At 44.9% G+C, this 12343-nt stretch overlaps 1 protein-coding gene across 1 annotated transcript in view; it reads right to left on the bottom strand.

Annotated features, from left to right (window-relative positions):
* CPED1 (cadherin like and PC-esterase domain containing 1) overlaps positions 1–12343 on the bottom strand; it is a gene marked incomplete at its 5' end in the record, with an annotated part of 119267 nt that overhangs the window by 74764 nt on the left and 32160 nt on the right. The window contains 2 exons of the mRNA XM_079994120.1: positions 8338–8413; positions 10647–10753. Of these exons, the coding sequence (XP_079850246.1) occupies positions 8338–8413; positions 10647–10753 (183 nt within the window). The remainder of the gene's footprint in view (positions 1–8337; positions 8414–10646; positions 10754–12343) is intronic.

Here is a 12343-nt window from a genome sequence, read left to right as displayed (position 1 = left end):
ATCTTGTCCTCTGTCATCCCCTTCTCCTTGTGCCCTCCATCTTTCCCAACACCAGGGTCTTTTCCAGGGAGTCTTCTCTTCTCATGAGATGGCCAAAGTATTGGAGCCTCAGCTTCACGATCTGTCCTTCCAGTGAGCACTCAGGGCTGATTTCCTTAAGAAGGGATAGGTTTGATCTTCTTGCAGTCCATGGGACTCTCAAGAGTCTCCTCCAGCACCATAATTCAAAAGCATCAATTCTTTGGCGATCAGCCTTCTTTATGGTCCAGCTCTCACTTCCATACATCACTACTGGGAAAACCAAAGCTTTAACTATATGGACCTTTGTTGGCAAGGTGATGTCTCTGTTTTTTAAGATGCTGAGTGATATATAATACAATCTATATAATCTTATCCTGACTTTCAGTAGAGATTTCCCCATAAGGAGCAAGCGTAGTATCACCTGACTAAGAAGCAAACTACACATGACAAGGCAGCCAGGCAGCTGTTGTTGTTGTTTAAATGGAAATTGCATTAGTTTAGGGATGGTGACCAATAGTTAATGGGATTTGAGTAGGTGGGCATTCCTGAGGAAAATCCATTTTCTGAAGCTAGTATTGGCTTTTTTTGGGGGGGGGGGAATCCCCTATTTTTTTTTTGCCAGCGGGGGATTTCCTCTCAAAGCAATGATTCGTAGCTTGGTTCCAAGTGATTTCTGATGACACTCTGGCAATTTTTAAAGCAATAATTATTTGCATCACTAACTGTGGACGTGTGGGTGTTTCTCTTAGGAGGAAAGGAAGATATTTGGGTTCAGGCCCACTGCTAAAAGAGACCTAAGAAACTTACAATGAAATGTAAAGCTAATGGGTACATTTTACCACATGCAGTGAGATTGCAGGATATATTTTTTTAAAAGGGAAATGATATACAATGAACTGAAAAAAATGTTTAAAATAACATTTGTCAAAAAACCAGAAGCTTTTTTGTTAGGTATTTTAGGATAAGAGTTGTCAAGAGAAAAACAGACATTATTTATGCATGCTACAACAGCAGCAAGAATTTTAATAGCACAAAATTGGAAGATGGAGAAGTACCATCAAAAGAACAATGGTAAGAAAAACTGATGAATTATGCAGAGTTAGCAAAGTCAATGGACAAACTGCGTGAAAAGGAGAATAGCGATTTTGAAAAAGAATGTGAACCTTTTACAATATATCTGCAGAAACAACAACAAAATATGGACTCGCTGGCAGGATTTAAAGAAACATTTAGAATTTTATTTACAGAGAACAAGAAGTATAACAATATGATAATACAGTATTATATACAAACAGCAGAATATATCATTTGATGTAATAAACCAGAAATGGAAGCTGAGGGAGGGGGAGAAATTGAAAAAGGAATGTTTAGTAATGCTATTGGATATTTGTTATGAGAAAAGAAAATCAATAAAAAATATTTTTTTAAAAAGACAAGAAATGTAAGGTTAAGGCAACCGGTTATCGATCAACCTGCAGAAGGAATGCAGATGAAGATGACACAATTCACAGCTGAAAGCACTAAGCAACCACCTGCTACTGTGAAACTGTAACTGGGAAGATGGGGGAACTCTGTGATGGTCTCTCACGTCAAGAAATTGCAACATATTCCAGAAAAATGGGTGGGGAAAGAAGGAAAGATCACCTCACCAATGCCTCTTGCTTCCTCTGACAGAGTGAAGCCAGATGTGGTGGCAGTTGAAATGGAATGTGCCCGATTGGCAAATTTAACTATGAAAATTTAACTATGAAATTTAGAGACCAAGAAGAGGCAGGTTTGAAAGAGGATTGCAAACCAATTCCTACATTTCAGGGGGGGTTAGACTAGATGACCCTCGGGTCCCTTCCCACTCTACAATTCTGTGATTCTATGAATATTTGAAGAATCGTTGTAAACATGTAAAAACGCAGGTAGGATTTGAATGAAAAGTGGCAGTAAAATATGTATTTGGGAATAATGGGAAAGGACGGGGAATAGGATAATTTCAATATGCAGCAATACTAGAAATTACGGAGGGGCAGCGGGGGCTGGGAGTCGACTGGTAATTGAATATCAATGGGAAAGTATGTATGTTGTGTTAAATTTGTAAACTCTGGAAACTTATAAATAAAATTCAAAAGAAGAAGAAAGAAGAAGCAAAGCAACCAGAAATGTAGGTAGCTTCCAAGCCATGTCTGCTGAAGTATACTCGGAGTTGAGTGTGAATTTCATGCTCTTTATTCAGCTCATAGTAGCAATGAATGAAACTTTCCCCAAGACGTCTAGCTATATATACATTATTTATACAATGGGCCTCACATCATTGATAATTCCGGGCTTCTCCTGTAGGCCAGTCAGGTTGCGGATTCACCTCCTCCAGAAGCCTGATTGGCTGCTCCTGCAGGCCAATCAGGTCGCTGATTCACTTCCACCTGGAGCTGGATTGGGTGGCTCCTGCAGACCAGTCAGACTGCTGCATTCTGGCTCCTATTGTTCTAGGATTCAGCTCAGCACATAACATCTGCCATGTCAATATCTGCAGTCTTTGTTGTTGTTTAGTCGTTTAGTCGTGTCCAACTCTTCGTGACCCCATGGACCAGAGCATGCCAGGCACTTCGGTCTTCCACTGCCTCCCGCAGTTTGGTCAAACTCATGCTGGTAGCTTCGAGAACACTGTCCAACCATCTTGTCCTCTGTCGTCCCCTTCTCCTTGTGCCCTCCATCTTTCCCAACATCAGGGTCTTTTCCAGAGAGGTGGCCAAAGTATTGGAGTCTCAGCTTCAGGATCTGTCCTTCCAGTGAGCACTCAGGGCTGATTTCCTTAAGAATGGATAGGTTTGATCTTCTTGAAGTCCATGGGACTCTCAAGAGTCTCATCCAGCACCATAATTCAAAAGCATCAATTCTTTGGTGATCAGCCTTCTTTATGGTCCAGCTCTCACTTCCATACATCACTACTGGGAAACCGTAGCTTTAACTATACGGACCTTTGTTGGCAAGGTGATGTCTCTGCTTTTTAAGATGCTATCTAGGTTGGTCATTGCTTTTCTCCCAAGAAGCAGGCGTCTTTTAATTTCGTGACTGCTGTCACCATCTGCAGTGATCATGGAGCCCAAGAAAGTAAAATCTCTCACTGCCTCCATTTCTTCCCCTTCTATTTGCCAGGAAGTGATGGGACCAGTGGCCATGATCTTCGTTTTTTTGATGTTGAGCTTCAGACCATATTTTGCACTCTCCTCTTTCACCCTCATTAAAAGGTTCTTTAATTCCTCCTCACTTTCTGCCATCACTTTCTGCATATCTGAGGTTGTTGATATTTCTTCCGGCAATCTTAATTCCGGCTAAGGATTCATCCAGCCCAGCCTTTCGCATGATGAATTCATCTGCAGTCTAGATGCACTATTTTTGTTGCTGAAGATACCACGAAGATGAAGAGAGACACGGCGTCTCTGTCAGGGCTAAGGGAGTGTACAGTGGCTGGCAGCCAAACTGAGCAGCAGACTCACCACATGCCGCCATCGGGCCAGAGGATGAAGGGAAAGGCTGCCTGTGGCAAAATTGTTGTTTTGAAAGCACGTTAAAGAAAAACACAGGGGAAATCGGGCTAACCCGATTGCAGAGGCAATGTTAAAAGTATTGCGAAAGACGGAACAAATCTAAGAAATATAGGCACTTATAAGAAGCAGTCACACTGCCATTATTTATCACTACTCATCCAAAACAACAACAACCCTCTGCTGATGGCAAAATCCAGACAAAAAGAAACACTTTAAACTCCCATCGGTTGCAATGTGAGAGGTAAACATCTGCTTAAGCCTCTCCCATAAAAAAATCAAATGATTTTCACACAGCTAGACCATGCCCTTAATTTTCTGCTTTGTTGTGCCTCACCCCTCTTAGGAAAACTCAAGTTTTATTTGTCTCCCTCTTTCTCCTCCCTATTTTGTTCTCTCATTCTAGTGGTGACTTCTCATTTTTGGAGCACAGCTATTAATTTGCGAGAAGGCATCACATGCAGCGCACAAAGGAGCCCATTCCAATTTCCTTTCCAAGATTATGCACGTGACCCCGGGCAATAAAACTTCATAATTCCAAGCCGTAATCTTTGCGCTGAACGCTAATTCGAAAGGTGCTGCCAGGAAAACTAAAGTTAAATCAATACAGCAGATACAGGGGAGGATATCCTGACTGAGGAGAAGAGCCAAGGGAAAAAAGAGAAACAATAGGAAAGTGTTTTATTTATATTTTGAAATCGCTCCTCTTGAATCAATGTGCAGGCTATGTCCTTGTTTCTAAGATAACTCAGCCCTCCCCCTTTTAAAGTTCAAGTGTGGGTGAGGACTCGGTGGCAAGAACGAGACACTCCTTGGTGTGCCATTTGGCTATGTGAGCCACTTTGACACCAAAACAATCCTATTCCTTTTATAATGTAATAGTTAAGTTCATTTCCCCCCTAGGTATGTGAAATATACTCAGAGTCGCAAAGTGATTTCATGCTCTTTATTCAGCTCATAGTGGTGAGGAGGAATGAAAGTCCCCCCAAAGTATCTGCTTTATATACATTATTTACACAATGGGCTGAACATGATTGGCTAATTCCGGAATTCTTCTGTAAGCCAATCAGGTTGTGGATTCACTTCTATCTGGAGCATGATTGGGTGGTTCCTGCCAACCAATCATACTGCTGCATTGTTCTAGGACCAATCAGATTGCTGCATTCTGAATCCTATTGTTCTAGGACCAATCAGACTGCTGCAGTCTGAATCCTATTCGACTCAGTACATAACAGTATGCATATCCTCCAACATTTCTCCAATGAAAATGGGGACGTCCCATTCCATGATGATAATTTTACTATTTATACCCCACACATCTTGCTGGGTTGCCCCAGCCACTCTGGGCAGTTTCCAACATGTATTAAAACATTAAAAAACAAAAAACCTTCCCCATACAGGATTGCCTTCAGACAACTAGGGGGCTGGATAACTCTACATCCTCCCACATTTCTCTAATGAAAATAGGGACAGCCTAAGGAAAAGCAGGACATTTCGGGTTGAAATCAGAAAGCAGAACGGCTTCTCTAAATCAGGGACGCCTTTGGGAAATAGAGACATTTGGAGGGGCTGGGTATGCTCAACCATTAAAAAGATTATCCTTCCCTCTTCCCCCAGTCTTTAAAGCTTCTAGTACCAGGTTTGTGGTGGGCGAGTTACCACTTTAAAAAATGCCATGTCCATATCAATAGGTGCACAACAGGCAGAAAATTCAGATCATCATCATCATCATCATCATTTTTTATTTGCATGCCGCCTTTCCACAGTTAAAAAAACAATGCTCAAGGCGACTTACAGCATAACAAGATTTACATAATTACAAAAGTCATAAACAATAAATAAGGTAAAGGTAAAGGTAAAGGTACCCCTGCCCGTACGGGCCAGTCTTGACAGACTCTGGGGTTGTGCGCCCATCTCACTTAAGAGGCCAGGGGCCAGCGCTGTCCGGAGACACTTCCGGGTCACGTGGCCAGCGTGACATCGCTGCTCTGGCCAGAGCCAGAGCCGCACACAGAAACGCCGTTTACCTTCCCGCTGGTAAGCAGTCCCTATTTATCTACTTGCACCCGGAGGTGCTTTCGAACTGCTAGGTTGGCAGGCGCTGGGACCGAGCAGCGGGAGCGCACCCCGCCGCAGGGATTCGAACCGCCGACCTTTCGATCGGCAAGCCCTAGGCGCTGAGGCTTTAACCCACAGCGCCACCTGCGTCCCAAACAATAAATAAACCACATCCCAAAAAATGGGAAACAATGTCCACATAAATCTAAATCTAAAACTAAGAATACAGCATTAATATCACAGTTTAAAATGACATAGGTAAAAAAATAACAGCAATTTAAGCAAAAAACAAAACAAAACAGAGCCCTCTCTGCCCAACAGCAGCAGTGGCAGCAGTCCTTTATAGAGCCCATCAGGCCCCGCCCTGGGCCAGGTGTTGAGTGGCAGGACTGGGGCCCTCAGGCGCTGAGCAGGGGAGTCCTCCTGGGTGGTAGCCGCAGCAGCAGTCCGAATGGGCCTGTCAGGCCCCGCCCTGGGCCAGGTGGTGAGTAACAGGACTGGGGCCCCTGATAGGTGGGCCACTGACATCATGCAATAATGCAGAAACTTACCCTAGAACAGAAGGGAGATCTGGCTCTGCTGGTAGATCTCGCTACCATTTGCACTAGATTCCTGGCAAGGATTCCTGGCTCCCAATTGTTTACCAATGGCAGCGACAAAAAGGAGACACCTTGTTGTTTTCCATACGGAGGAGCATTATGTCAGGAGAGCCTGCACATTCAGGCTGGAAGGGCACATCACTAACAGTACTGATACCTCAAGGAGAACCAGGCCTTAGGGCAAGCCTAGAACGGCCACATTCTCCTTTATCTGGCAAGGGGGTCTGAATTACTCTCTCATTCACCAAAGGAGGTGTGATGGGGGTTCATGGGGCTTCCTTGACAAGCCTTGCCCTCCAACGCAGCCACAACAAAGCCATCTGCACATATTGCTGGTGTGCAAAGGGGCACTATGAGTGTAAGTGTGCATGCCCCTAGCACTCTTCCATGCAAAGGGGAGAGTGTCCCCTCCTGCATGAGCAATAATTCAAGCAATGATTCTTCAACATCAGCTTCGTTGGACTGGTCATGTTGTGCAGATGCCTGATGATCTTCCAAAGCAACTACTCTATTCTGAACTTAAAAATGGTAAACGTAATGCCAATGGTCAACAGAAGAGGTTCAAAGACTCTCTTAAGGCAAATCTTTAACACCGACAACTGGGAAACACTGGCCTGCGAGCGCTCCAATTGGAGAACAGCCTTTACCAAAGGTGTCATGGACTTTGAAGACGCTCGAACTCAGCATGCAAGGGAGAAACAAACAAAGAGGAAGGCACGCTTGGCAAATCCACACCGTGTTCATCTCACGCCCAGAAACCTATGTCCCCACTGTGGAAGCATGTGTGGATTCAGGATTGGCCTCCCCAGTCACTTATGGACTCACTGTTAAAATTGAGTTTATGGAAGACAATCTTACTCAGCTACAAGTGATTGCCAAAGAAGAAGAAGAAGATGCGTAGAGGCCCTTCCCACACTGTGAATGCACAGACAGCAGGGCATGTTTGCAGTGATGCTCGTCTGCTTGCTCCCAGGGCAACCACCAGACACACATGTTCTTTCAATGCATGGAGAGCTGTGCTGGTCCTGTGGGTTACCCGAGAGGCAAGGTCCAAGTCCAGTCCGTGGTCAAAGGTGCAACGTGGAGGCAGTCCATAGTAGCTGAAGCTGGGTGCAGGGCAGGGAGCAGGGTGAAGTCAGGAACAGGCTTGCAAGCAGGGAGCCAGGGCAGGTCAGGAGCTCAGGCAGGAACAGGCTACCAACAATGTTGCTCCCGCAACTTGGGACTGGGCTGGCCGGCTTTTATCTGCCCCGAGGCATAGGGCGGCCCCAATCCACAGGTGACTCGCCCTTCCTGGCCTGAAGGCAAGCACTCCTCCTGTGGGAACTTAGTTCCCTCTGCCTCTCTGCCCTGTCTGCAGCTCAGGAGAGGCTAGAGGATTACTGGACCCAGAGGCAACCTCAGCCTCCTCTGACGGGGCTGAAAGTGGAGCACCTGCAGGCAATGGGTCCTCCGTCACCTCAGGAACCAGAGCAGACTCAGCTGGTACCTGCACCTGAGGATCCAGCACAGGTGAGGACCCTTCAGGTTCAAGCCCCAGCCCCGGCTCAGCTGATTCTGGAGGTGGGGAATCCTGTGCAGGCTGGGATCCCTCAGGTTCAGCATCTGAGTCTGAATCCCAGGCCATCACAAGAGCACTGAATAGCTTTAATGCCTCTGAATGACCTTTAAGTACCGCACAGAGCTGGTCCATAGGCAGGGTAAAGCAGCCGCCTCAGGTGGCAGAGGCAGAAGAGGCAGCTCCCTGCCCACCCCACCACTTCCGGGACACGGCACCGCCACTCGTCTTCCACCCCCTGGGGTGGAGAGGACAAGTGGGGGGGCTTTGTGGGATGTCCCTCTTGCTGCATTTCAGTGGCAGCAGAAGTGGGGGGCAGGAGAAGACAGGGAGGTGGGGGGCAGGACAGGATATGGCAGCCAGGGGAGCAGGAGGCAGCTCATTCTCATTTCCCCTCAGGCGGCAAAATGGGATGGGCTGGCTGCCCTGGCACTATGAGTAACAGGTTATTTTCAACAGCGACCCAAGATGAGCCAATGTGGGTTCACATTCCAGCAAAAACACAAAGATTTTTTTGTTAAAAAAAAAAAATTAACCAAACGTCCATTGGAATAAATCAAAATGTTACCTGGAAATGTTCTGACTATCTGGCATAAACCTTCTTTTCTGCAAAGCAGGCGCTGTATTTGGGGAATGGCATTTGCCTGAAAACAATGGGAGAGATTCTGATCATTGGCGTTTCCTTTTCGTAGCTGCTGCGTCACTTTTATTGTGGCAGTCAAGGATGCCACTAAGGCGCTCTGCTGCTCCAGAGATATTAGCTGGGACTCATTCCCTTCGTGGGGAGAGAAAATGGACAGAAACTATCTTGAGGGTTTCAATCAGCCCTAAATCCTGTTCGTTTTTAACTGCAAGTCACGTAGGTGTGAACATCCCCAAGGCATCAGAAATCGAGGCAAGTTTCCTCTTTGGCATTCAGTCCAAAACCCTACTGGCATTTAGTTTATTTATGGATACAACTGCCAATTGCCTAGGAGAGATGTTTATAAAAGGGCAATAAAGCCTTTAAAAAAAAAAAAAGATCTTAAAGTCAAGCCTGCCGTGGCAAGAAAACTTGTGACACCCACTTACACCCAACAGAAGGGGCACTCAATCCTTTCAAAATGCCGAGCGCATGTTGCACACTTTAATTCCTTTTGTTCCCAAGCATTCTTGCCTCAATGAGACATTTGTGTCCATTTCTTTGGAATCCTATATTTTTACTGCAATGTGTGAGAGCTGAATTCCAGCTGTGGGTGAGGTGAACTACAACAATCTAGGTCAGATAACGAAGAATTGTTGCGGCATCGTGTAGAAATTTCAGTGGGCATGATCCAGCCAAGGCTAAGCCACTGCGCTTTCCACTTATATCAAAGGGGGAGAATTAAACATGTGCTTACAACTCTCCATGAAGCTGTCTTCTCCAGCATCAAGCCAATGGGATGTGCTGTTCACCCTTACAAGAAGCTACCTCTCCAGCATCTCAGAGGTCTTTTGCTCAAGATTCTTAGCCTGAAATGCTGGGATGGCCTGCACTCAGGATATGAAGCTGCCTTCGAATGAGTCAGACCATTGGACTAGCTATCTCAGGCCAAAGATCAGGTGATGTCAGTCACAGAGTTCCACCCTCAAATGCAGGGCTGTTGTGCCCCACACCACAATAGCTCAGTTGGTTAGAGCGTGGTGCTGATAATGCCAAGGTTGCAGGTTCGATCCCCGTAAGGGTCAGCTGCATATTTCCGCATTGCAGGGAGCTGGACTAGAGGATCCTCAGGGTCCCTTTTGACTCCATGATTCTCTAATTTGCCAGTACAGTCGTACCTTGGAAGCCAAACGCCTTGGCAGTTGAACGTTTTGGCTCCCGGATGCCGCAAACCCGGAAGTGAGTATTATGATTTGCAAACATTCTTTGGAACCTGAATGTCCAACACAGCTTCCGCAGCTTCCGATTGGCTGCAGGAGCTTCCTGCAGTCAATCGGAAGCTGCGCCTTGGTTTCCAAATGTTTTGGAAGTCGAACGGACTTCCAGAACAGGTTCTGTTCAACTTCTGAGTTCAAGACGAATGCCTCGAAAGATGAAAAACTCGCAAAACGAAAGAGTTTTTTGTTTTTTGAGTTGCTTCGCAAGACGCATTTCCCTATGGGCTTGCTTTGCAAGACAAAAACATCTTGCAAGTTTGTTTCCTTTGTCTTGCATGTTTGTTTCCTTTTTCTTAAAACCGTGCATTCACTTCGAGGAGCAACTCATAGCACGCGGTGTGGTAGCCTTTTTAGAGGTTTTTGAAGACTTTGATGATTTTTGAAGCTTTTCCAAAGTCCGTGCTTCGCAAGACGAAAAAATCGCAAGACGAAAAAACTCGCGGAACGAATTAATTTCGTCTTGCGAAGTACCACTGTATAGGGGCTCTGCCTGGATTAAGCATGGGTTTATACAGTGCTTTTTTCTGGGGGTATGCATATCCCTAAACATTTTGTGAATCTAAGTTTGGCCTCATTGAGGGGCAATATTTCAATATGAGTAGGAAAATGAGAGTACCCCTAAACATTTTTAAAGAAAAAAAGCACTGGGTTTATTGCAGGCCCAATCCAATTCAAGCCCTCAGCACCTGCAATTTTCATTGCCACAATAGCCTCATTGAAACAAGTGTTGCCTGTTCCTGGCAAAAATTCTCCAAGATCTCAGGAGGCTGTTTTCTCTCAGTCTTATTCTCAGAGGTCTTTCAAGTAGAGTTTTTGCAGATTGCGCCTGAGACATCATTCACACAATAGTCCCATACTGGTTGGATAGCTATAACACTAAAAACGTATGATAAAGGTGCCAGAACTAGCATCTAACTGGGTGGGCCAATAACTACTTAAGGGCATGTCAAAAACAAAGATGACAGTTTTGAACCGTACCTTCTGCAGTAATGTTGTTCCATGTGATTCTACTCTATTTAAGCAACTTTCATGGTCGGCTTTGCTGGAAGATAGGCAAATCAGAAGATCCCAAGAGCTTAATTCATCTGTACAAAAGAAAGAGAAGCACAATAGGAAACAACTATTTTAAAAAATTGTCCAGGTGCCACTTGTATTTTTTGCTATGAAGCAGCATTTGTCGGACACAAGATTCGGGGCCTCACTTGATCCTGTGCAGAGTTTCACAACTTTTACTAATACAGTGATACCTCTGTACCTCTGGTACAGAGTAAGCTTCAGGTTACATACGCTTCAGGTTACAGACTCCGCTAACCCAGAAATAGTACCTTGGGTTAAGAACTTTGCTTCAGGGTGAAAACAGAAATTGCGCGGCAGCAGCAGGAGGCCCCATTAGCTAAAGTGGTACCTCAGGTTAAGAACAATTTCAAGTTAAGAACAGACCTCCAGAACGAATTAAGTTCTTAACCTGAGGTATCTCTGTACAGCTAAAGACTCCTCTCAGTTCTCGTCAGAATTATTTTGCCTGTATAGACCAAGTATTTATTTTCATAGGGAAGCACAATTTGAAACTCAAATCAAATTTCATAGGGAAGCACAAGTTGAAACTCAAATCACCACAGCTAAAGAGTATTATGGTGGGAAATGAAAGTACAATCCCAATGCAGCTTAGTGGGAGAGAACCTGGGAGATCATGTCTCAAAGGCCCACTTAGCCATAAAGTTCACCAGTCACAGTCTTTCAGCGTAAGCTACCTCATAAGCGTACTGGGAGGATCAAAATGGAGAGAATGAGAACCACCATGTATGTCACATTGAGCTCATTGGATGAAAGATGGTATAAATGTGTATTTGCCGGGAATAATATGTTACAGAATCACAGAATTGTTGAGTCAGAAGGAACCCTGAGGATCATCTAATTCTAAGCCAACCCTCAGCAATGCCGGAATATGGAACTAGGCAGAGGGCCTTCTCGGTGGTGGCGCCTGCCCTGTGGAATGCCCTCCCATCAAATGTCAAGGAAATGAACAACTATCTGACTTTTAGAAGACATCTGAAGGCAGCCCTGTTTAGGGAAGTTTTTATGTTTGATACTTTATTGCCATTGCTATTATTATTATTATTATTATTATTATTATTATTATTATTACAGTGGTACCTCGGGTTACACACGCTTCAAGTTACATACGCTTCAGGTTACAGACTCCGCTAACCCAGAAATACTACCTCGGGTTAAGAACTTTGCTTCAGGATGAGAACAGAAATTGTGCTCCAGCAGCGGGGCAGCAGCGGGAGGCCTCATTAGCTAAAGTGGTGCTTCAGGTTAAGAACAGTTTCAGGTTAAGAACGGACCTCCAGAAAGAATTAAGTACTTAACCCAAAGTACCACTGTATTATTATTCTGTTGGCTGGGGAAACTCAGCCAGATGGGTGGCATATAAATACTATGTTGTTGTTGTTGTTGTTGTTAAATTATGCAGCCATCCCATATGGGGATCGAACCTGCAACCTTGGTGTTTTCAGCACCACTCTGAATACAAATCTCAGGAATTACTCTGGTGAGCTTTTAGCTTCACTGCAAGGTGGGCCAGCTTAGCTCCATATTTCCTTTACCTGAATAAGCATGGGTGTATTTTATATGGATGGGGAGGCAAGAAAGGGAATGTTGGCCAGGCAATG

The sequence above is a fragment of the Podarcis cretensis genome (genome assembly GCF_951804945.1).
Source record: "Podarcis cretensis genome assembly, chromosome: 10".
Lineage (NCBI taxonomy): Eukaryota > Metazoa > Chordata > Lepidosauria > Squamata > Lacertidae > Podarcis > Podarcis cretensis.
Note: the sequence above shows the minus strand (reverse complement) of the source record. Positions and strands in the feature narration are given on the sequence as shown.